At 28.8% G+C, this 27,988-nt stretch overlaps 2 protein-coding genes across 4 annotated transcripts in view; both read right to left on the bottom strand.

The window, feature by feature from the left end:
* LOC124498988 (uncharacterized) overlaps positions 1 to 16,699 on the bottom strand; it is a 49,935-nt gene extending 33,236 nt beyond the window's left edge. Inside the window, exons 1-3 of one of the 3 annotated variants that reach the window (XM_075731369.1) lie at positions 16,384 to 16,693; positions 16,065 to 16,284; positions 643 to 763 (exon numbers count right to left, since the gene is read on the bottom strand). The gene's annotated coding sequence lies outside the window, so the exon portion shown is untranslated. Of the gene's footprint in view, positions 1 to 642; positions 764 to 16,064 lie in introns of all 3 variants that reach the window. The other 2 variants (XM_075731368.1, XM_075731370.1) reach the window with 2 other exon arrangements.
* A 6,194-nt stretch (positions 16,700 to 22,893) lies between these two features.
* LOC124491079 (uncharacterized) lies at positions 22,894 to 23,891 on the bottom strand. Its single transcript, XM_047053691.2, has one exon. It carries the CDS (start codon positions 23,759 to 23,761, stop codon positions 22,913 to 22,915), a length of 849 nt encoding a protein of 282 aa, XP_046909647.2. The 5' UTR covers positions 23,762 to 23,891; the 3' UTR covers positions 22,894 to 22,912.
* Between the last annotated feature and the right edge of the window lie 4,097 nt (positions 23,892 to 27,988).

The raw sequence follows: 27,988 nt of genomic DNA, 5'->3' as shown, positions 1-27,988 counted from the left end.
TTCCTCTATCATGTATTTTGCCACCCAAAATCACCAACATTGAATCAGACAAATAAAACAAAAATAAATAAATAAAAAAAAAAAAATTTCAGCCATTTGAATTCGCACACACATCCATTTTGATGGTGTGGAATCTAAACAAACAAATAATATATTTTAAAAAAAAACAGAGAAAAGAATCATTGAAACGGAATTGGAACTTTTTTATGTTGTTGTTGTTGCTGTTTTGTTTCACACTCAAACAACAACAACAACAACAAAAAATTCTCATTAGATTTATATGGTTGATATAAATTCTTTTCATTTTGTTCATTCTGAAATTTCAATAAATCAATTCATGTTATGATGATGATGATGATGATAATCCATTAAAAACAATGGAATATTAAATAGTAAATGGAATGGAATGTAATGAAATGAAAAAATAAATCCATCAAATTCTATATATTGCAAACAACAACAATCATAAATGAAGAATGAAAATTGTATATGTGTGCTAGATAGACCTTAGGGCACAAAAAATTGATTTGTATCCATTTTTTTTTCGTTTGTTTTGTTTGTCTCCATATAAATCGGATGAATTAGATCAAACAAAATGATTGAATATATATATATATGAATTAATTTAGCAAAATTACATACTATTTAAATGTTTATATATATGCGTATGTGATTGGCGTTGCCATTGCCGTTTTCGATTAATTTTCATTTTTGGTCCATCCATACAGTTTCATAGGTCATCATTAATGAAATGAAACAATCACTGTTCACAAAACATAAAAACAAAACAAAACAAAAAAAAATCAAATTCAATTTGATTCATCATTGGAATATGTGAAAAAAAAGGAAAAAATTCATTCAGTTAATTGACGTGTTTTTATATATATTCCTGTGCATATTCTTGTTGTTGTTGTCAAAAATTCATGTTTCACACACACACACACACACACACAATGACAAGAAAAAAACTACGAAAAACCAGAACCGGGACAATTCAGAAATTATGATTGTTCCAAATATATTCACAAGTCCGCCCTTTATCATCATCATCATCATCATACAAATATATATTTTCTATTATTAATTCGAAATTCAAATGATTGGTGGTTGGTATTTTTTTGTTTTGTTTTGTTCTGTTTGCTTCATCATTGCTGAGTTAATTTTTTTTTGTTTCACAATAAAAAAAACATTGTGTTTGAATGTGCATTGTACATAAAACATAATAATAATGGCGCACAAAACACAGCAAGAGTGCATTGAACAAATTCAAAAGAAAAAAAAATTGACTGACTCTAGTGTATCAAATATTAATAGTAAAAAAAAAATTTGATTATATAATTTTCAAGCAAAAAAAAAAAAAAAAAACAAGCATTACTAATTTTACCTACCCATGTGTTTCATGGAAAAAAGGGCGAATATGACACACACACAAACACAGACAGTAATGATAATATATGTCAACTTTGATTTTTTCTCTTTTTTTTTAGATTTTTGTTTGCATTCAAACACATTTCATTTCACTTTTCTCTTTTTATTATTCATAAAATTTCAATTCCAATCAAACAGAAAGTCTGTTTCATTGTGGAACCAAAAACAAACAAACAAACAAACAAACAAACGAAAAACAAAACAGTAAAAATAAGACGAATTTTACCTTTTTATTTTTCTACGGTCAATTTTTTTTTGTTCATTTCATTTTCACGCCTCCTATCCGGATTGAAATTCAATGATGAAAATGATGGAAAAATAACGCCATATAAACACAATGACACACACGCACACACATCGCACCAAAAGCAAGATATTGCTATATTTTATACGAGCCATTAAGTCATTGCTTTCAACGTTTTTTTTTTTTTAGTGCGAAAGTTTTTCTGATTGCAAATAATAATAAAAAGTTTTTTTATTTAAAAATTTAAAATTTCAAACTGCAAACTGCCGTTGCCGCCGTACTGAAAAGAAAAACTTTTTTTTTCCACCCAAAACATCGAAAAAATCAAACAAAATCAAACAACCAATTGGATTGAACATATCGTGGTGGTGGTGGTGGTGGTGGTGGTGGAACGAAAACTAAACTAGGGGGTCATATTCATTCATTCATTCATTCAAGGCCTATATGGATGATTTTTTTTTTTCATCCTTGGGTTTTGATTTTCGTTCAATTAGATTTTCTTTTTCTTTTTTTCTTTTACGAGGTGAACCAGATGTTCGAATCTAGAAATTTTTTTTCTCTCTCTTTTAAATGTGTTTTCTCATCATCATTTTTCATATATCATTGAAAAAAAAAATGCAACAAGATTCAACAAACACACATGCACACACACACACACACACACACACATTTTTTTGTTTTACATAACATACGCATGCGCGTCTGAACAAATGTTTTATTATTTATTGTTAGATTGCCGTAATCATCACCATCATCACCATCATCTTAATTTGCATTTTTTTTTTTAGAATTTTTCAAGATGAATTTTTATTTATTTATTCTCAAATCATAAAAAAAAATTTATTATTATTTATTCACCAATCTTTCTGCATTTTTTTTTTCAGAGATAAAATCAGAATGAAAAAAAAATTTGAAAATGTCAACATCGACAACAACAACAACAACGATGATGATGATGGCTGTCAACAATGAATTGATGATGATGACAATCAATGAATTGAAATTGACAAATCAGAACTGGCAAATCAATGTAGGCGGGTGTGTGTGTGTGTGTGTGTACAACATGTTTTTTTTTTGTTTTTTTCTTTTTGTTGTTGTTGTTGTTATGTCATTTGACAATGAGAAAATGGAAAAAAAAAGAAAAACGTCAAACGAGAAAAAAAAACAAGAAAAATTCTCATATGTAGGCGTTCGAGATTGACAAATTTTTTTTTCATTCATTCATTTGATTACAATCTAAATGTAAAAAAAAACGCACAATATTGTAGTGTGTATCATACGTCGCGGTTGTTTGTTAACATCGATATATCGATGATGATGATGGTGATGATTTGGGTGCCTCTGCCTACCTTATTTTTTTTATAGTGATCCACCTACACACATACATGTATAGCACATCTTATCAATTGATCCACACCATCATTCGTTAGTTATTTCGTTATCGATAAGAAAAACGAAATCTAAGAATTCATCTTCCCACTTCAGCAGTAGGAGCAGATGATTTAATTATTTGAATTAATTAATTTTTTTTTGGTTCGATAAATTTTTGGTTCGATGAATCAATATTAAACTAGAATTAGATTTTTGTATTTGGAAACATTTACAATGTTTCAATTTGAATTTTTGTTTGATTTGATTTGATCGATTGATTTACTTTATCATATATTTGCATCGATATTACTGCATCTATTGGTCAGTTTTTTTTTATTATAATTTCTGATGATGGTGGTGGTCATAATAAGTTTTTTTAAGCCTAAAATTACATACACAAACACACACACACAGAATGTCTATAAGTCAGCTTGCAATGACACATATTAGTATCATATAATATGATCAAGAATACAGAATAAATAAATAAATAATATGCGCTTTAGTGGATCAAATGATTCAATATAATGAACATCATTATCATCATCATCATCATCATCAGTAAACACACACACACACACACAAAATTCTATAACGGCATTTTAATAACCAGAATTTTTATATTGGCCATCAACAACAACAACAACAACAGCAAGGTGGCAGTTTAATTCAAATTTCTGTGTGTATGTTTGTGTGTGTATTGGTGTGTTTGCGATATGACATGATTCGTGATTCAAGATTTGTCAACCCCAAATATTATTCAAGTTATTATTACAATTTTTTTCCCTTTTTTTTATACTAAAATTCTAGTGAATTTCTTTTGAAATGAATCATTATTATTATCATCATCATCATCAACAATATACAGAATTCATTTTTCGGACCAATGTCTGTAATCAACTTTTTCACACACACACACACACACACAGATCATTTGGACACGATTGATGATGATGATGACGAATAACTAAAACAACAACAACAGCAGCAACTACTACTACCGATTACGACAATGTTATAGATGGATGTGTTTGTTTGTGTTTATGTGTGTGTGTGTGAATGTGCTTGAATTTTAATTAAATCAATGTCCCGATGTATGTATCCTGCTGTTGCTGTTGCAGTTGTTGTTGTTGTTGTTTGTATGATCTAAATTTCGTTGTTTTTTTATCCTTTTTTTCTTTCTTTTCCATTCGTTCTTTCATTCATTCATTCATTCTGATTTGACTTTCATCATTCGTGAATGTTTCAAATTCATTCGATTAAAAGAGAGAAAAACAGCGAAAGACTAACATGGAGCATAGAATAATATGGAATAAAATCGAATTGAATCAAAATCCACCCAGTACATCGTAATACGACAGAAAAAGACAGAGAGAAAACATCTAATTAGATTCTAATAGTGATCGAATTCTTTTGACTAAATAATAATAATCATCATCATCATGTTCATGGTGTGGTCGTTTTGTGTGTGTGTGTATGTGTGTTTTTGGGGGGAAGGAACAAGGGGATTGCTCTTGTATTAAAGATAAAGACTTTCTAGAACTTTAGAATATATATCACTCATTTTGCTTGTCACCAACAACAACAACAACGAAAACTACAACAATGATGACAACAACAACAACAAGGGCAATAATAAAAAGGACGGTAGTCGTGATGGTGATGGTGATGGTGGGGCCAATAGAAAAATTGCTGCCAAACAAGATGGATCACACACACACACAAAGAAAGAGAGAGAGAGAGAGAGCCAAAAAAATGCTAATCAAGCCAATTCACTAGCATAGGGTTCCATGTATTTTTTTTCATCATCATTAAAACGGATGCTTTTGAAAATCTAAGGGAAAAAAAATTTTCATTTGATCTTTATGTGGAAATTTTTTTTCTGTAATAGAATCTGTCCATATTGATGATGATTATTTTAATCAGAAAATGAGTAATGAAGAAATTAAATCTGGTGCTTTTCAAATGAACCAAACACACACACACACAAACAAGAAAAATGGAATTGATTAGAACAATTTCAACGGACTTGGACCAAAAAAAAAGTAGATGGATATGTCCCAGGAAGAGAGAGAGAGAGAGAGAGAGAGCCTGCGAAAATATATCTGGTTACATACATCAATTAGCTAAATTGTGAAAATGGATTCCAATTTTTTTTTCTTTCGTTCAAGGATTTTGCTTATTGTTGTCGTCGTTGTTGTTGTTGTTGTTGTTGTTGTTCAACATCCAAAAAAAAAACCATTTGAGATGCAAACAAAACCAAGTTTTGTACAAATATTAATGTAGAGAAAAAAAACCGTATGGACACACACACACACAGACACACGGCACTCAAGATCAATATTTACAACAGACACACACTGAATCTTCAAAAAAAAAAAAAAATTGTGTCCACGATGGATCAGAAATTGGCTCTAATTTGAAAATAAATAAAATCATCTATAGATATAAGTATGTCTGTTTGTTCGTTTGTGTGTGTGTGTGTGTATGTGTGTGTGTCACATTTTTTTTTTGCCAATCTTTTGCCGAGCTTAAAATATCGAAAAAAAAATTTTTTTTTTTTATTTTTAATGAAACTTTTTCGACAAATAGCATTTTCAGAATCAGAATCAGAATTTAAAAAAAATAGTACATTTCGGTACATCATAATAATAATAATAATCATCATCATCATTATCATCATCAAAATCGATGGAGGATTCATGCCAAGAAAAAAAAGAATTCTTGCATCATCGTCATCATCATGAATTGATTTGGATTTGTTCCACTTAAAAATTTTTTTTTTATTTATAATCAAAATTTGTTATTGTTATAAAGTGGGCATAAAAAAAATTCTTTTCCTAGACAATCAATGGTATGTAACACACCATATGTTCGTCATCATCATCATCATCATTGAACATCTTGAATGGAATTTGTTTTTTTTTCAAATTTAAATTATCAGAAAACTAGCTGGTTTTTCTTTTTTGGAGATCCACAAAGAAAAACGAATTCGGTCCCGGTATTCATCATCGTCATGATTAGTCAGAAAAGAAAAGAAAAAAAAACACGAATGACATGCTTATATTCATTTATATCTGTTAAGTAGGAAATATCTGGTTTTTTTTTCGTTTCATCTTGTTTCACAATCTCAATCATAATGAATGTTTTTTTGGCCATATTGACTGTTGTCTGGCATTTTCTTTTTTTTTTTTGATCTCTTTTCAAATCAATTCTTAAATGCCAGAATCTTATGATGATGATGATGATGAATAATTTTTTAAGAGCGTTAAAAAAAAATTCAAGATTTTGTGATTGATTTTGAAAGATTTCAATTATTTGTTTGCTCAAAAGCAGAAGAGAGATAGAGAGAGCAGAAAAAAAGACAGAATCAATCAATGATGGTGATGATGATGGTGATGTTGAAATAATACAGTGATTTACAATCAATCAACAAATTCTATTCATTATTTATCATCATTATACTACACTTAGAAAAAAAAATTGAATTTTGACCTCAAATTTGACCTCTATGACTGACAATTATACACATCAATAATGATGTTGTTGATTATTATAATGATAATTTGATCTAGCCAGCGTACATAGCGTAGAAGACTAGATTGAAAAGAGAGAACGAAACAAAAAAAGAAAAAGAAAAAATAATTCTGATGGCCACAAAAACAAGTAAATGAAAAAAAAACACCAAATGAACTTGTAGCGATGATTATGATGAAAGAGAAAAAAAATGTGGAATTTCAAATTGAAATGAATTGGAAAAATGTGGTGGTGGTGGTGATGAGAAATGTGAATGAAAGAAAAAAAAAATTTTTAGCAGCCAAATTGCCAATGTGCAAATGTTCAGTTTTTGTTGTGTGTGTGTGTAATAATGTCAAACATGCGTGACAAATGGTCATTTCTCTTTTACATCATACACTCGCACACACACGCGAATTCATAAATATTACAATTCTATAATAATTCTAAATGAAAATCTAAAAACCAATCGTAAACACACACACAGACTGCATGCGAAAAAAAACCTCAGTTGAGCCACCATCAAATAAACAACAACAACAGCGATGAATTGAATTCGGTAGGAAGAAAAAAACAGAAAATTCCAAAATCGAAATATAGAAAAATAAAAAAATTTATGCTACTATCAAAATTTATTTGCTGGTAACATTGAAAAAATATATTTGCCACATTTTTTTTGTTCTTTTTTCTTTTGGATCATACCAAGTGTCTGTTGATGATTGTCACTAGAAAAAAAATAATAATACACACACACACACACACAAATTGGAACGTATTGAAATTTCATTGGAAAGGAAAAAATCTTCCCGATCATTTATCAATATGTCCTCGAGGTTTTTTTTCTCTTTTTTGATTCTTGTTCATTTTGTTCCATTTCGTTTCGTTCCACTATCACCCTATGACCTCTCTTCACCATCATCATCATTATTATTATATTTATCTATCCCGTTTCTCTATTTATCAAGTATTTTGAATTCTTTTTGGATGTAAATGATCATCGAAAGAATTGTTGAACAACAACAACAACAACAACAACAGTAACAGCAACGATATTCTATTATATGATATGGATATTTTCATAGGACATTTAATTCATTGGCCAAGGATGACTCATTGAATGAATTTTCGATGAAATTATTTTTGTCCATTTTTGACCATCATCAAGCATCATTTGCTACATACACATGCAGTGAAAGCGAGAGAGAGAGAATGTACCAAAAAAAAAATATTGCAACTTGGGTCCAATATATCAATCGTGTATAGAGTGAAAAGATAAAATGAATATTACTGCATTGCAGTTATCAAATGTTTATTAGTGTGTGTGTGTGTGTGTATGTGAGCTTTTACTTTGTCGATTCTACATGTTTTATTATAGAATGCATACATACATACATTATAACAATCATCAAAGGTTTTCTTTCTTTTTGTTGTTGTTGTTGTTGCTTCTATGAAACGTGAAAAAAAATGATTATCAAAAAGATGTCGATGACGATGAATGGCTATGATCATTATCATCATCATCATCAACAACAACATCAACGACTATGATACTACGATACATTGAATTGGATTCCATTCTATTCCAAAAAAAAGAAAGAAAAATGAACGACAACAGCAGCAACGAAAAAAAAGCCAGACCCTTTGAATCCCACCATGTACGATGGAGTAGAGAAAATGAAAAGTTCAACGTCAAAGATAATAAATCAATTCGTCAGTATATGTTGAAGCGAAACAACAACAACAACAGCAACAAAAATCATCAGAAAAAAAACCATTAAAAATCATGAGAAAACAACCACCACCGCATTGCCGCATTGACTATTTGACCGTTATTTATTTATTTATTTATTTGGTGTTTTTCCAATGAAAAAAAAATGAACAGAAATATTTATTATCGATTTCGATGGCCATAGTATCAATCAATATTGAAGAATTGTGTGTTTGAAATTGAAACAAAAATAATAATAAAGGCAATTGACCCGAACTGAATAAATCATCGATTCATTTAACATCGATAACAACAAAATTCAAATGATCAAAGGTCAAAGTGATCCACTATACAGGAAAAAAAAGTTGACAATTTTGAAATTCAATTTAAACACCATATTGTTATTTATTGACTGATTTATGTGTTTTTTTTCATTCTTCTTCTTTATTCAAATTTATTGTCATTTTCATTATTACCACACATCGAAATAATCTTGAATTATTGTCAATGTACCAATTTGAATCAATTCAAGTTGATTAAATTCGATTTTTTTTTCGAAAAAAAACGACACTAACCTCAAACAATAAATGATGATGATGATGATGACAAATATTATTATGGTGTCTGTCTGTGTGCCTAGTCGCATAAAGTAGCAAAACATATACATTATGAATTGTCATCAATTCATTTGGAAACAATCAAACAAAACGACTGACCGACCGACCGACCGACTGTCAACCAACAGACCATGGACACACACACACACAAGTCAAGTCCAATAGTAGAAATAATTTTTAGCTTTAATTCAATGAGAATTGATGAAAATGTATCAACAACAGTAGATGACTAGAATCAACTTATAAAATACAAAATAAAAATTATGGGAACATTGAACAACTACAACAACAACAACAACAACAACAACAACAGCAGAAAAAATGACCATTAAAGCATATTGGGAATCGCCAAAACAAAATACAAAATACAAAAAAAAATTTTCACATTGATATTGATGACAAACAATAACGATGACGATGTTGATGATGATTATAATGATGATGATGATCAAAATCTAAAGCAAATATTTGCTCATCTCGTTGATTATTATTATCATCATCATCATCATCATCGTCATCCTAGGAATATAATGATAATATATTTGAAGAACAATGAATATTATACCAGACCAGAGAAAAAAAAATAATAATATTATTATTATTATATACCAGACAGAATCGAGAAAAAAAAATAATTCATTTTGACAAGAATAATATTTTTGACGGCATACAAAATTGTCATTTGATCGATTTTCAATCACACATAATCATCATCATCATGGTTAATGTTGTATCAGTATGTAGCACACACGCACTTACACACACACACACAAATTTCTCATTTCAAATTCTGTATCCAGTTGTTGTTTGTTTGAAACTTTTTCTAACAAATTCAATGATGAAATTATTATTTTGCATACCAAATTTGATTATTATTTTGGTCCAACAAAACAAAATTCTGTGTTGCAAACAAACAAAACGAATACAAAACATCAATGAAAATACTAACCACCAAAATGGCCAATACAAATAAATTCAAACATTTTATGGTTTAAAATTTTTTTTTGTTTTTGTTTTTATTCTTGTTTTCATCCAAAAGTAATGGGAGAAATGAAAACAAATAAAGAATTCTTAGAATTTTCACCAAAAAAAAAAAAAAAAATAGAGAAAATTCTATTTCATCTTTTCGGTGTACACATCCGGTGCAACAATAAACAGTGGAAACAATGAAAGAAGAAGAAGAAAAATAAGAAGAAAATAAAAAACAAGACAAACAATAATAATAACCAACAAAATGTTTATGGCGTGTTGGTAGTCGTAGTACAGAATTTTTTTTTTCTCTCTCTCTCTCATTCTCATCCTCATCTTCAATTGAATTGAATTTTCCAATTTACTTTGACGACGACCATGATGATGATGATGATGATGATGATGATGATGATGATAGAAAAACTAAGAATGAAAAGCAAAATAAAGAAAATACTAAACTTAACTGACTTGAAGAATGCAAAATGGCCAGAAAAATAAAAAAAAAATAAAATAAAGCCTAGATCTTGAATTCTTTGGATGAATGAATGAATGAATTGAATTGAATTGAATGAATGAATGGACTAAACGTGAGACTTCAGGCAGCAGACACACACACACATTTTGAAAATAAAGCAGCAAGTAGTGGTGAAGGCCAGCAAGAGCGAAAAATTCTTTATTTTTTTTATTTTTTATTTATTTTTTTTTGTCAATCTAGCAGAAAAAAAAACGAAATTGATGCTTACTTGTGAACAGCTTGTGTACAGGCTACAGAATTTGGTCAACCAGAAATATTAAAGAGAAAAAAAAATCTGGAACATCATCATAATTCCACTGCAATAGTAAATCGTTGTTGTTGTTGTTGTTGTTGCTGTTGTTGTCGTTGTCGTTGTTTGGTCAGAAAAAAAATTGTAATACTCGGTTGAAATTTTGAATTTTCAAAGAAAAAAAAACAAATTTCATCATCAACAACAACTGGAACAGTATGCCACAACAATAGGTGAAAGAAAAATTGTAAAAATTTTGACCAAAACAGGACATGTCATTTATACCACCGTTATGTGGTTATCCAGAAAAAAAAATTTACATTTTTTTCTGGTTCATTCTGGTTTAACCACCACTACTACTACTCTAATATTACAAGTAACACAAAAAATCCAAGAATCCCAATGTGTGACAAACAACAATTCAATTAACTCAATAGTGTAACATGTGATGACGAAATGAAATGAATTACAACCATCAACATCACCTGACACGTTCATACACCACAGGAGGTTTTGTTTAATTTCATCTTACCAACATGGCATGGACCAAAAAAAAAAAAAAAACGAAGAAAGAAAAATATGAAATTCTTTTTCATCATGGTTTGAATGGAAAATAAATAAATAAAAAATTTAACATTTTTTTTTCTCAATTTTCAAGTGGATAAACACACTGAGACACACACACTCAGACACTTGTATATATCATCATATCACAGTGTTTTGAAAAAAAAAAATTTTTTTTCTCTAGCCTACAAACTGAAAATGAAATACAAAATGAAAAAAAAATGACAAATGACCATGGTAAAGCCATTTATTATTATTATTATATACATTTAAATGTCATCGTTACACACTTGTTTCATCATCATCATCAACATCGTAATGATAATATATGAATATCAGTGCATCCGATTCGATTTTTCACATTCCACAATTGTTTGTGATGATATTTAGAACGTTGCCATTTGATAGTCACATATAAATGTGTGTGTGTGTGTGTGTGTGTGACCAATTTGAATGTGGCCACATATTGAACAGCAACAAACATCCGTTCAAATGATCAAGATCATCATGTATTAAAATTACAGATGTATTATATAGTGAAAAAAAATGACAATTGTCATTTGTATTTATCACCTAAAAGATGGTAAAATAAAATGAAAAGATGAATGTGAGTATTATCATCATCATCATCATCATCATCATCGTCAACAACATCTTTAATTTCATTTTCCATCATCAGATCATCAAACTGAACAAACTAAACATTTTGAATGTTATTCGATACAAACTTATTATTTTTTTTTTCTTCATTTTAGAGACTGGCAAATATTTACCCAGGCAATTATTATTGGTTTTTGTTGTTGTTGTTGATGCTGATGTACTTATAAATGTGAATTTATAAGTACGATGAATGGAAAAAAACCGATTTATTGATCATTTGAAAAACAATCATCAATTGTTTATTCTGGTCATTGTCAATAATAATAATAGTCTCATATATTACAGTATTTGAGAAGAATATGATTTCAAATTTCTGGTTTCTTTTTTTTTTATTCTTTTGAAAATGAAAAATGGAAATAATGTGCACTACAACAACTATGGCTACAACAGCAAAAAAATAAAAAAAAAAGTTTTCATTTCTTTTTTTTCCTTTGATTCAACGACAACAACACTCGAATTTCCAAGAGTTTCAATCGATTATTATTATTATTATTAGAATCGATGGCCATTTATTTGAAATCATTCAACTGTGTAAAGTGAAAAAACAAAACAAAACAAAACGAAGAAAAAAGAAAAATACAACTGGCCAATATGGAAAAAACAAAATCCACAAACAATTTTCATGATATATGAAGGAAGGCAAATAAAAAACATTCGGGCCAAGTTCACACATTGATAATAACGATGATGATGATGGGTATGAAAGTCGAAAAAAAATACGGTAATAGAGAGAGAGTGATAAAAAAAACCTCAAATCCCAAGACGACATCAAATGTGAAAACCAAAAAAAAAAAAAAAAAAATTGGTGCCGCATCCATGATGAAAATGTTTGGCCATATCTTTCGATTTACACACAACAACCATCATCATCACCACCACCACCACCAGGACAATGGTGTTTTTCTACCAAAAAAAATTTTTTTTTTGTTATTCTGTTGGTTTTGTTTTGTTTTTCTGGTATTTTTTTTTTTTTTTTTTTTGGTCATTTTCCTTTAGCCATCAACAAAATGTCAAGATGTGTCTATATGTTTCATGAAAGAAATTGGACACATGAATGTTTTTTTTTCTATGATGAAATTCGTGTATAGAATAAAGAAATGTAGATGAAAACTAATCAAATGGAAATTGGAATTTTATAATGACAAAACAACATTCTAATTGGAATTGATTTTTTTTTTTGGTTCAGTTATTTTTTACGGAGAAATACCTTCATTTCATTGAAATTCTCTGAAATTGGTAAATGAGAAAAAAGAATCTGTTTTTTTTCGTATATATACAACTGTAATTCAGTAGCGATAAATTGAAAATTTTTTTTTCTCTCTCTCACATTCAATCAGTAGTATGAGAACATCATCGGTTTTGTTTATTATAAAAAAAAAACATTCATGTTTGAAATAACAAACAAAAAACATTCATATAATATGTTCAATGTTCCTAAGGGTCCTATGGTTCGACACATACATACATACATACAACGACATACACGCACACCCGAAAAATATGTTCATTTATCATTATTTTCGCTATCTTTCCCTGGTTTTTGCTCATCATCATCATCATCATCATCATCCCCCACAAACACAGCAAATATTCTGGGATTCTGTATAAGATATATCTATCTGGGTTAATATAATGGCAAAAATGAAAGTTGGATTTTTTTTCTCTTTCTCTCTCTCTCTCAAGTCGATGTTATTTATTATTTATTATTACCATCTTTTTTTTTGTTGTATGGAGAAGAGTACAGAAAATATGTATACCTTTCTTTTCTGTTGTTGTTGTTGTTGTTGTTAATACTTTTTTTTTCGTTCATTCACTTGGTTATTCAGATTCTCTGGTTTTTCGTTCTACACTGGTACTGTACACATACAGAATATATATATTCTGTACTTGATTCTGGGATTTTATTCTTATTCATTTATTTATTACGAGATATGATGCTTATGTTCATGGTTCACTTTGTTTTTTTTTCAGAATTGATTGAAAAAAAAAGTTTAATTTAGATTTTTTTTTACATTCAAATCGAAATAACATGAAGAATGGAAACAAAAAAAAAATTTCATTCGATGTCAACCACAAAATGAAATTCACAAAGGACTAGAACAAAACAAAACAAAAAAAATCAGTCAAACAAAAATTCTTGTTATTCGTTGCTGTACAACAACAACAACAACAACAACAAAAAACAACGGTATTATATTAAATAAAACATGATGATTATAAATTTTGATCATTGAATATTGAATGAATTCCAGAACAACCAAAAAAAAAAAAAAAAAACACGGAATCAGAATATTTTCTCAAACAACAACAAAAAGAATCTACACCGGAGCCATTTTGTTTTAAAAATAACCAAAAAAAAACAAAACACAAAAAATTCCATACGGATGCTTGTTGTTGAATTGATTCGATTCCATGGTACTCAGAAAGAGAAAAAAACTCAAACTTTTCAATTTTCTTCTCCATTTTTTTTTTGGTTCATTCATTTTATTTTTTTTTGTTGTTGATATTCTTACAGAATTTAAAATGTACATTACATTGTGAATTCTGAACGAAAAAAAAATTCAGCTAATCCAATACTACTGATGTATCCTAAGGGCTTTTTATTGCAATTATTACTGGAGAGAGAGAAAGAGAGAGAGCGGAACAACAAAAAATCATTTCGAAATTATTCAGTCTATACCCAAATACACATAGTCGAGTGTCATTCAAACTTTTTTTTTTCTTCTACAACAACAACAACAAAAAAAAGAAAGAAAAATTTTTTCAAATTAACCAATATATTAGATACATACAAATTGATTGGAAATGAACTCGACTTCATTCATTCATTCATTTATTAATAATGTAATCCAAAGCATTCTCTTGTGTGTGTGTGTGTGTGTGAATACTCTTGATTTTTCATTATTATCAACAATAAAGTTTGGTATTTTCTCTCTCTCACTGCTGTTTGTAAATGAATATGAATTGGTTTTTTTTTATTCTTTTTTTTTGCTCTCTATCTCTATCTCTCTGGTTAGCTCAACGATATTATATAATACATGGAATTTTATTCATTCTCTTGTGTGTGTGTGTATGTGTGCTTGTGTTTATGTCATTTATATACAGAAAAAGAGACATAAACAGTATAAAATAACAATGGAAAATGGAAAAAAAAAATCATATAAAATGAAAATGAAAACCATTGAATCAACCATGTGTATGTGTGTGTGTGTGTGTGTGTGTATCAAACTAGAAATGAGCAAATATTGCCAGTTTTATGACTATAGGGATTATTTATAATATTCATATATGATACAACGTACACACACACACATACAAATACCCGAAAAAAAACGGTTCCCGAAAAAAAATAACGAGAGAGAGAGAAAGAAAATAATGGTGTTGATGTCCATTTTTTATACATGATCTACATGGAACCTGGTTGTCCTGGGTATTTTTTTTTTTTTTTTGATTTTTTTTTATTCTTCTTCATATTTTCATTTATTTTTATGCATGAAATAAAATTGAAACAACACAGAAAAAATAAAAAAAAAATAAAAAATAAAATTACTCTGTCACTTTGTCCACACACACACATGGCCAATCCAAACATTCTTTCACTTCAGTTTGATTACCAAAAAAAAAAAAAAAAAAAAAAAAATGTTATATAACCGTAAATAACGTCGTATCTAAAACATTACATTACATATAACACGCTACATACACGTTAGGTCAAATTGTTTGTAGATAACTTGAATATTTTTTTTCTATTCTATTCTGTTTGTTTGTTTCTCTCCATCATTCTCATCATATCTCTGAATATTCTAGGCTTTAGGTAATAAAAATAATAATAAAGAAATCATAACCCATTTAGATAAAGCCAATGGAATATTCACAAAAAAAAAATTTTTTTTTTGCATGATAATAATGAGAAAGAACAAAAAAAAATTCTTTTACTTTTCTCTGAATTCTACTGCATTATTCCAGCGAATTGTTTCTCGCTCTCTTTCTCTCTCACATTCACTCCACTGTGTAATATTTAAATTAGCTTTAAATTTTATATAATATGTGAAAAACAAAAAGTTAAAATGAATATTCTTTGTTGGCCATTATGGCTGTTATATTATGCGAAAAAAAAGTCAGAAAAACAAAAAATTCAAAATGTTCAATAACGAATATTGATTAAGCAAAACTTTTTACGATTTTATCGAAAAAAATAAACAAATAAATATTTTGAAAATTACCTTTTTTGACCAATTGTCCAAAATGTTGGGATTGATTGATTTTTATAGCCATAAATCTGTTTGTTTGTTTGTTTGTTTTCAGTTTTTTTTCAACTCAATCAACAAAATGTTCAAAATTCAGCTGGTAAACACACATTTTAATTCGTTAATCCATTATATAAAATAAAACAAATGACAACAATAGTGTTGATGAACTGTTAAACACCTACACTAATGACACCTACACACACACAGAGAAAAAAAATTATTTCATTTGTTTGATCAAATCAAATCAATCGTTTAATCAATCAATCAATCAATGAAAATGAAATCATATTACACAAAGATCAAATTATTATTGTTGCTCAAATGCCATGTTGATCGAATGATGATGAATGTAGGATGAAATAAAAAATGTTGCTGTTCACTTGGAACCTACAAGTTGTTATATGAAAAAACGCCAAAAAAAAAACAACACAAGAAAATACTGTATAGAAATTCGTTAAAGTTTTCTTCTGCTTATTCTTCGGTGTTTTTTTTTTTTTTTTTTTTTTTTGCACAAACGCAAAGTCTTGGAAATTGAACACTGATAAAACAGCAATAAAAATTTTTTGCTTGTCATTTGTGTGTGTGTATGGGATCTGGGAACTTGATCGAATCAATGTTTGATGTGAACTGATGCTTGCTGTGAAAAGCTGTTCAATGTCTGAATTTGAAAACATAGCACAGCAGAGGATTTTTTTTTGTTTTGTTTTCATCATTCAATATATATATAATAACTGTGTGTATACACAAATAATAATCGAAATGAAAATCGTAAGCGCTGGCGCATCCAAAAAAAAAAAAAAAAAAAAAAACAGAAGACGACTGACGACGTCGACGTCAACGATGATTCAAAAACACTGAATGAATATATCCCTTGTGAATTTTTTTTTTTTTTTTTTGCTTCCTTTCCTACTTTTTTTTTCTACGTATGAATTGAAATTATTATGTGACACATTGTGTGTGTATGTAGTGATAAATAAAGGTAGAGGCATTCAAGTTGTATTCGCTACCACCAACACCACCACCAACATCAACATCATCGGATGGATCCAAATCGGGTATTTCATTGGCTGTTTTTTTTTCGTATATACTTTATTGGAACAATTTCTTTTTTTTTTCATTGGTTTCTACAGTTGTTTATAATAATGTTTGTTTGTTGGACGTACCGTAGAGAGAGAGAGAGAGAGAAAAAAAATGTTTGTATTATACAGCCGTTTCACTGTTACCGATTTTCATTTTTGGACTTGTCCCACGAATGTGTGTGTGTGTGCAGTTGTTGTTGTTGAATTATTATTATTAGTTATACGATTGGGTATTAGTAATAGTAATTTTTGTTTGTCAGTATTTTCTCCCTTATTCGTTCGACTGGCTTCATCAGAAAGTAAAAAAAAAAAAAAAAGAAAATTTATAACGATAAAATGAGAAAAAATTCCATCCAGGTTTGTTGCTGTTTTGTGCCAGTCAGAATTAAAAAAAAAGTCAGTCAGAATTGAAGAAGAAGACGAAAAAAACACTGAAATCGACCCTTCTGAATTCTGTAGATTCAGTGTGTGTGTGTGTGTTCGTAGTCGGTCACCACAACAACTACAGGTTTTTTTTCAACCATAGGTGGGTATGTAATATTGAGATGAGACAATTATTTCTTTGGTTTATCAAAAAAAAAGAGAAAAAAAATTCTTTTTCTCAATTTCTTTTTCATTATTATTTCTATTTGGATGTTTTTATTCTATACGGTTGATTCTATTCATCTATATAAAAATAAATAAATAAATAAAACTAAAAGGAATTCTGTCTAAAAGTGAAAATGGAAAATGGAAAATAGGAATAAATTTCAGGTGTTTGAAGATTGGTTTGTTTTTGTTGTGTGTTCCATAGTGTGTGTGTGTGTGTGTGTGTGTGTATCCATCTTGTGGTTGTACACAACTTTATTATTATCATCATCATCATCATTATCATTATATTAGATTGATAGTAAGTGTTTTGGTGAGAATCAATTTCCATCCATTATTAAGAATTTTTCTTCTTCTTTTTGCCATCATCATCATCATCATCATCATTATTATTATGATTCTTCAAATGACAATGGTTAGATTTTCATTTACTGTTATTATTCTCATCGTAAATTCAATTGATTTTTTTTTTTTTTGGAATACATTTATTTTCCATTTTCCAACAACAAAAAGCTAAATGATAATTGAATCTGTTTGTTTGTGTTTCTTTCTTTTCTTTTCTCTCTTTCTGGATATAATTGATTGATCGATATACAGTGGATGGAAAGAAAATGTGCCAAAAAATTTATCATTAATTCAAAATAATCTCTCTGTATTATGTATTGAGATTGTTGCAACAAAAAAAAAGAATAAGATTCAAGATTCTGGTTTGATGATGAATGTATATTGTGACTAATTATGTTATGATCATCATCATGTAATTATTATCATATATATATATGTGAATGTAAATCATATTAATTACCTGTCAAATATTCATCATAAACATACACGAAATTTCCTTTTGCCATATCAAACCCAAACCAAAGAAAAAAATAAATTAAAAGAATAAAACTTTGTCATTTAGTCATTTATTCAGTGTGTTTTCAAAGCCGATTTTGATTGTTTGATTCATGACTTGTGTTGCTATATACAGTATATGAGCATAATAGGCTTGATGATTAATTACTTTCAAGCTTCAAATGGCAACAAGGTGATGATGATGATGATAATAACTGGGGTTGGTATTGGTATTGGTACTGGTGATGATGATGATGATGATGGTTTTTTTTCTGGTTCGGTTCTATAACTATGTTCTTATGTGTTTTTTTTTTATTTCATTATTGGGAGGTCTTTATTATTGTTAAATGTATTAGAAGATTCAAAAAAAAAAAAAAATTTTTTTTTTGGCTTCATTCAATAACCACAACACATCAAACACATAATAACCGGCCCATCCGTTTCAATTTCAATTTTTTCCTATTGTCATTGGATTATGATTCATGAACAAAAAAACAAACTACGAATGATAATAATAAATTTCCGATTGTAAAATTGTAATTTTTTATTATTATTTTCATTGTTGTTGTTGTTGTTGTTGGTTTGTTCCACAACAACAACAACAACAACAATGAAAAAGTAAACATAAATATCCAGAAGCTCGTGTTTAATATTTTTGTTTTTTTTTTTTTTTGGTGATGAATAAAAAAACACACACACACAACTTACTATGCACTACTACTACTAGTACTGATTAATGAATGATATTCTACCCAACCTTGTGATACACCAAAACACACACACACACACGAGACAGACGTCGGCACGCGTTACCTTTGACCTTGGAACATTGTTGGTTTTTGTTTATTATTTATTCAACTACAATTGATGGATATTTTTTTTTTTTTGAAAAAAAAACACATTGAACATTTGTAAAAAGAGAGGGAAAAAGAATGGATGGATGAAATAATGATTAAACTTAATCACACACACACACACACCCATACGCAGACAAAAACATTGAGTCATTGATTGAAAAAAAACAACGTACAACTTTTAACGAACAAAAGAAAAGAAGGGGGATGAGACCACCGGGATCACATTACCAGAAATCAATTGGATACGCTCATATATCGATATATATATACAATAACAATCTCTATTTTGTCATTGTTTAATTTCGATTCTTCCTGGTTTTTGTTTTCATTTTTTTCTTTATTCGATCAATGAAAATGAAATTATATTTTATGTATAGAATATAATTTAATCAGAATTTACAGAAGTTCAAATGACAATTGAAAATTTTTCATTACTACACCCACATGAAGAGAAAGAGAAAAAGTTTTTTTTTTGATAATCAAAGAATATAAAAAAAAAGTTTTCAGAAAAAAAAGACCAGGGCCACCCAATCAAAATCAAATTTTCTGCCCATCACACACACACACACACACACTCAAACATATATGTGATACATTAAAGTTGAAGAATTCAAAGTTTTTTTCTCATTCCTTTTATTTCGTATATGATGATGATCATATAATGTTACATTAGTTGGTTATTTTCTAGTTGAAAGAATTTCAAATATTTTCTCCATCCAATTGTATACACATGATTCTGGTATTTACATGCACACAGAAACACTAAATACCAAATACCAAAATATGAAATGGAAATATTTTCATCAAGAAAATATTCCCAAGAGTCAAAGTAACAAAACAAAAAAAAACAGACAGGTGTAGACAAATAGAATTCATTCTTATTTAATGATAATTTTTCACTTTACTTCAATAGTGTTGATTACCTTACAATTTATTATTCTATTAATGCAAATGAAAAGGCAAAAAAAAATTGTAAAACAATTCAATGCCGGTGATGAATTTTATACTTTTTTTTCCTATTTCATTTTGTTTTGTTTCATTCATTCATTCGATTTATTTTATTTGTTTTTGTTTGACAGAAATCTTATGGGGATATTCTTACTGATTATTATTAGAATAGATTCCAAATAGAATATTTGAACAGCCATATAATACTGATGAAATTGACTTGAATAAAATCTACTCTCCATTTTTTCTTCTTCTTCTCCCATCATCATCATCACAGTATAGTTCTCTCTCTCTCTCTCTCCCTCTCTGTTTCTCAATTCAATATTGGATGAGAAAAAAGACAGAATCCACGAATTGTATCCATCCATCCATCCATCTCTCTTTGTGGGCCATTTCTCTCTCTCTCTCTCTCTCTCTCTCTCTTGTGTGTGTATGTGTGTATACGGTTTTTTTTCACCATGTAATGGAATTAATAATGGCAAATATCTAACAAACGAAAAGTAAGAAAGTAAATGGAACCAACGTTTACATCATAAACATACATACACACACACACACACACACACACACACACACACACACACACACACACACACACACACACACACACACACACACACACACACATACCGAGAAAGATAGAAAGTTATTGCATCTGAATGAAACCAAAACGGAAAAAAAATCTATGGCTATTGCTTACAGCAATAGCCATAGAATCCATTTTGAAATTTGCGTGTATGTCTTGGTTTGTTTTTTTTTTCGTTAGTTAGTTTGTTTATGATGGTGGATCATCAAATTAACAAAATATCCAAGTAACAAAAAAAAATAAATAATATCCACCCATCAAGGGGCGTTCCATAATCCTGGTAAAAAAAATCAATCTAACCAAAAAAAAAAAAGAAAAGTAAATGAATAAATGAAAAAGAAATTTACTCAATAAATGAAAAAAAAACATTGAAAACATGGAACAAGAAGTAAAAACAACAACAACAACAACTACCCGGTTCCAAAATATTTCGAAAACAAATACAAAACCAAAGACAAGACTTAAAACTATATATAGATGTAGATAGATATATTCCTTAGAAATAGATGTAGAATCGAAAATGGAATGAAGAAAAGTAGTTAAGAAGATTATGCCATCTAGATAAGTTGATTAAGTTTTTTTTTCTCCTTTCTCATCATCATCAACAACATCATTTCATCAACAACGACATCATCTTCAAATTCTAGTTCTAAGCATTTGGGGTATTGACAAAAAAAAAAAAAAAATTTTCTTTTTCCCTTTTTGTACAAAGTCGTAAATGTAATGTAATGGCAATTGATAAAATGTGAAGTGAAAAAAAATCGGAAGTGCGTGCATTTGTTTTCTATGTGTGTGTGTGTGTGTGTGATTTATATTTGTTTTTGCTTCGATGCATTCCATGTTGCCTTAATTGTAAGATTTGATTTACTTTTTTTTTTGCTTTCGTATTTTTCTCTCTCTCTCACTCACTCACTCACATTCGTCTTATTTATCACCAAAGATAAATAAGAAAAAAAAGTAAATTCTTTTAGTGGATGATGATGAAAAAGATGATGAACATTGGTTGGTTGGTTGTTTTTTATTTTTTTTTTTATTTTGGAACACATAAGAAAACATTTCATCTGGTTGACAAATATAAATATAAAAAGACAAAATGAATTTTTTTTCATCATCATCATCATCATCATCTCCTGGTTGATGGAATTGATTTGGCGTTGTTTATTCGTGCGTGCGGGGGTGGCGGTGTTGTTGGTGGTGGTGGTGATAGTTGGGTTATCAAAAAAAAAGGTAAAAAAACTAATTGCAAGATTGCCATTTTTTTCTGTTATCTGATTTTCTTTTGGAAGAGATAGAGAAATGGAAAAAAATATTAACCATTTTCATGTTCAAACAAAATCTCTCTCTCTCTCTCTCTCTCTCTCTCTCTCTCTCTCTCTCTCTCTCTCTCTCTCTCTCTCTCTCTCTCTCTCTCTCTCTCTCTCTCTCTCTCTCTCTCTCTCTCTTTACAAGTCCAAATGGTAATTTCATTTCATTTCATTTTTTTTTAACAACGAATTTTATTTTTCCATTTCCATTGAATTTTTTATTCAGATTGTCAATGTTTTTAACATCAAAGAAAAAATTATTGTAAAGGGAAAAAAACTTGAGAAAGAATCAAAAAAGAAAAAACATCATTAATGTCGATGATTTCAATGATGAAATGTGATTATTTCATTTTCATTTTCATCGGCCCACGCATATATTTGATAATAATTTGTGTGTGTGTGTGTTGTGTGAATTTTAAAGATGTTTCAAATAAGATTATCAAAAGTATTTAGTGTGTGTGTGTGTGTGTGTGTGTGTAAAAATCATTCAAAAGTCATAAATAAATTTTGAAATTTTTTTTCTTTCTCTTATTCAAACAGAACAGATTTATGTGAAATGAATTTTTTTCGTTTCAATTTTCAATTAGTTTTTTTTTTAAAAAATCATAAAATTCATTCACTAGAAAATGATTGGACAAACCGTTGGTACCCATACACATAATTCACATATACTTATTTCGATTGCATATGGTCGACACCATTGATATTCAAAATATTCATATTCATATGCAAAACCAGGTATTATTGGTAATGGTGAAATTATTGGTGGTGCCACAAATGGTGGTGCTATAAATGGTGGTAGAAATTGTCGTCCATCCAATTGTTCATCACCAAATTCATTATAATATGGTTCATTAACATTGTTGTTGATCATATCGATCGCATTGGATGGATATTGTTGTTGTTGTGGTTCTTGTCGATATTCTGGCCTATTATTATCATTACTTCCAGGAATTGTTTCATTTAATTCAACAAGACTATTTTTTGTACGTTGTAAACGGAATATAGTACGACCATTACGACGAATGATTTTATCATTTGTATTATTTACTGGATAAATTTGTATGGTTTCCATATGATTACCGTTTGGTGCACATTCATTCGGTATTAATAAACGACTAGATGAAATAACCGTAGCATTACATTGTGTATGATGTTGTTGTTGTGACCGATGTTCATTGGTGGTTGATGTTGGTGAAGATAATTTTTCCACCAATATTTTGTGAACATCTGAACGAATATGTGGGCGTCTATGATTACTATTAGGGATCATAATCGGACGACGTTGTTGTGGTCGATACCGGTGGTGGTGATAATCTTGATTCATAGATTGTGCTAAAATTGTATGATAATCATCATCAGCAGCGGGAAATTTATTATTCGGATACATTTGTATCAATTGAATAATGAATATGTTGAGAAAACATATGATACATGTCATGTAGTAAACACTTGTTGTTGCCATCATGTTGTTTTTGATTGATGTTTGGAAATTAATTTTTTTTTCTAGTTTAGTTTAGTTTGTCGGAAAATTACAGAAAAAAAAAGATTTTTCTTTTTCTAATTAAATCGGTGATTTATTTCACTATTGATTATCATGCCAAATGACTGCGATGCTACCAGGTATTTATACCAAGCAACAAGAAAAAAAATGTGAAAGATTTTTATTCTGTGATGATTTCAATATCTAGTCAAGATGAGAAATTGAATTTGAAAGCTTACACACACACACACGCACACAGGTGTATACAACAACAACAACAACAACGACGACGACGACACATTATCCAAAACGAGTGCAATAAATATTCAATTTTTTGGTGCAAAAAAATCAAAGTGAAAAAAAAGCAGATTTTCAATTTTTCTGGTTAACAGACCTTGAGGGCGAAAAGAAAAAAAAAATTTTTCCTCTGTTTTTTTGCTACATTTCTTTCTGGTTACATTTTGATTTAGCAATATAGCATCATCCAAACAGACAAAAATATTTCATGCCATCAAACAAAAAAAAAAATGACTACCACATTTTTTTTACGAATGAATTTCAATGACTTTCAATGAATTTGACAAAATTGAAATTTTGAAATTTATTTCACAAATATCGTACCTGTCAAAAATCCATACCTATCGATATATCGATTTCATTTTTCATGGATACATACGTTGTGTGTGTGTGTGTGTGTGTGTGTGTGCAACCAAAGAAGACGAATAGTGAACGAAAAAAAAAAATTCAATTTTTTATTTTCACATTTTCACATTGGAATTGAATTTTTTCAAAACAAAACAACAAACATAATCAATCAATCAATCAATCAATTAACGTTATCGATCATTGTTGGCATTAACATTTATCGGAAATTTTTTTTTTGCTCTATACAGAGAATGAAATAGAAAGAAAAGGAAAATAAAAAACAATTTTTCGTTCTCTTGCCTCAAGAATGAAACAAAATTGTCTATTTTTTTTGAACAAACAAGTGTGTGTGTGATGTGTCAGGATAATTTCCGATAATCAATCGAAACCCACTCGACCGATACACACACACACACACATTTGATGATGATCCAACAATAAATAGACGACGACAACAACAACAACAACAGCTCAAACCCTCGGGACTTTATCTCATATCATCATTCCAGTGAAGAAAAAAAACATAATAATAAAAATTGATCATCAAAATCGATGAAAATGTAGTGGTGAGCAGAGAGAGAGAGAGAGAAAATAAGAAGAGGGGGTGTTGGAATAATTTTTCTTCCCAAATATATTGCTTTGACCACAAATAAAAAAAAACGTGGAAATTGATGATGAAAATGATTCGTCATCATCAATGAATGAATGAATGAATGAGTGAGTGGAAAGAAAAGAAAAAAAACACAAGTTCATAAAAAAAACCGTCAAAGTTTCTATCATCATCATAATCATAAAACGTGTCCACATGAAAAAATGAAATGAAATAAAAAAAAAATTTCCAAGCTAGTCATGATGGATTTGGATGTTTTATTTTTTCATTTTCATTTTTTTTTTAGATCCAAAAATCCATATCAAACTAGAATTTATTCGTTTTTTTTTCATTGGAACAACAACAACAACAACAACAACTACAAAGCCAGCGAAAAAGCAATTATTTTTTTTTCATTTTATAAATTCTCTCTCACACACACACACATTAATTTGACCAAAAAAAAAAAAAAAAATAACCATCGTTGGTCGATGAACAACAGCAGCAGCAGCAGATAAAAATTATTGACTTGGCTCGACAATATTTTGTGGATGCTGTGTAGAATATAACTTTTTTCCTGGGAAAAAAAAAATTTTTTCATCAACAACAGCGAAAACAGAGAAGAACAAAAGCGAAAAGAATTGTGGAAAAAAACCAAAAAAAAAAGAAAGAAAAAAAGAAAAAATAAAAAATTCTTGTTGACACAGAGCAAGAATTTAGTGCTGAATAATAATAAGCGAATTCAAATGGTATCATCGCCATCGTCATCATCATAAATTAGTAATCATCATTACTTTTATTCCACAGAATATTCTCATCGAAAATATATATGAAAAAAAGAATGAATTTGATTCACAAAATGACGACCAGCCATCAAATCATCAGTTATCGAATCACAATTTGGCTATGCTTTTCATATTATTCTGCCTGGTTCGATGTTGATTAAGTAGCTGATGATTCAGTCGGAAAAATTCTATGGAAAAAAAAGGATTCACTTTTCATGAATAGCAACAATTTTTCACACTAAAAAGTTTGCAATTTTTTCAAAATTCTATTACAAAAAAACAAACCTTGTGACCTTAAAACCAACCAACCAACAAATTATCAAACAAACAAACAAACAAACAGACCATAGGTTGTTACATGGTTTTTTTCATTCATAGCAGTTTGATTTGATCTGGTTTTTTGTTTTTTTGTTTTTACTCTGTTATTGTTGTTTTGGTGTTTGGTGTCCACACCCGAATATCTATCCAAAAAAACACCAATAACAACAACGACATTGATGATGATGATGATGATGACGATAATAATAATGATAATAAGAAAAAAAAAACTACAAAATTAGTTTGTATATACGATCAAAACGTGTATAATAATAATGTATATAAATATATGAATCATGTGGCTGTATTATTACAAATATACATGAAAAAAACATGAAATTTTTTTTTGATGACGATCATCATCATCATCTTGTTTTTTATGTGTTTACTATATTTCTATATTATTATTATTGTTGTTGTCGTTGTTGTTGTTGTTGTTGTTGTTGTTGTTGTTGTTGTTGTTGTTGTTATAAAATCAATTATTCATTGCTTCCATTATCGTTTTGTGTGTTACTGATGGTTGTGTGGTGATTATAATATTATATTATAACATAACATTTATATATATAATACACATTTGTGACTGATGATTGGATATAAAAAAAAGTAGTTGCCAGATAGATAGATAGATAGATAGATAGGTAGTTAGTCTGTAATAATGATGACGTCCATATTATTATCATCATCATCATCATACAATCATCGACCAAAAAATGAAAAAAAAAATTCCCATTATAAATCGAACCAGTGTGTGTATTCTAAATTCTGTTATATATTCTATTAGTAATGATAAAAGTTATTTTTTTTATATTAATCCTATGAATCTTAATATATTTCAATGGATTGAGTGAATTGAGGGGGTTAAATAATAGTGATAATAATGGCAACAGAATATTTTTCTTTGGAATTTCTTTTTCTTCTTCTTTTTTTGGTTTTATTTCCAGGAATTTTTTTTTTTTACTTCACTCTACTTCTCTTTTGAGATTCATTCATGATAATGATCACCATTATTTTGATAATGGCCATAATCATTGTTTTAATCGTTTGTTGTTGTTGTTGTTGTTGTTGTCGTTATTTTCTAATATGGAATATCATCATAAATGACAACGACGACAACAAACAAACAAACAAACGACAATCGATTAAAAAAAACAAAAACAAAAAAACAACAACATTCAATAGACAATGGCCGATAATAATTTAAAAGTAAAGAATTAAGAATTAGAAAAAGAATGAGTAAGAAATTCATGCAATAATGATGATGATGATGACACAATTCATTCATTCAAGCGAAAAAGTGTTACAATATTTACACACTTACAGACAAACATAGGGAACCATAATTGACTTTTTTCTTTTTTTTCTCTCTTTGTATGTATTCAAAGGGGTTAAAATAACAATAAAAAAAAAAAACAAAACAAAAAACAACAAAAGTAACCATAATGACAGTGTGTTTTACTACTACTACTACTACTACTACTGCTACTACTACTACTACTACTAGATATTAGTTAACCCTTAATATTGCTCATATTTATCATTTTTCTTTTATATTTTTTTTCATTTTTTTTTGGTTAATTCTGGTTCATAATCACCATCGTGGATCTATCTAAAAAAAAAATGAAAAAAAACTGGCATTTTTTTGTGTTTTATTTTTACTTCATTTCACTATCATCATCATCATCATCATCATCATAATCATAGTATCAAGTGTAATTATGATTATTAAACCTAATTATGGCAAAAAAAACTCTCACTTTCACTCTCGGTTTTTTTTTGTTTTTGATTAGAATTATACAAACTATATATACGATACGATATAATATTTTATGGATGAATGAATGAATGAATGAAGTGTACATTTTAAATAGTCAA

This window comes from Dermatophagoides farinae, chromosome 5 (genome assembly GCF_024713945.1).
Source record: "Dermatophagoides farinae isolate YC_2012a chromosome 5, ASM2471394v1, whole genome shotgun sequence".
NCBI classification, from domain to species: Eukaryota; Metazoa; Arthropoda; class Arachnida; order Sarcoptiformes; family Pyroglyphidae; genus Dermatophagoides; species Dermatophagoides farinae.
This window is presented reverse-complemented; position numbering and strand designations above follow the sequence as displayed.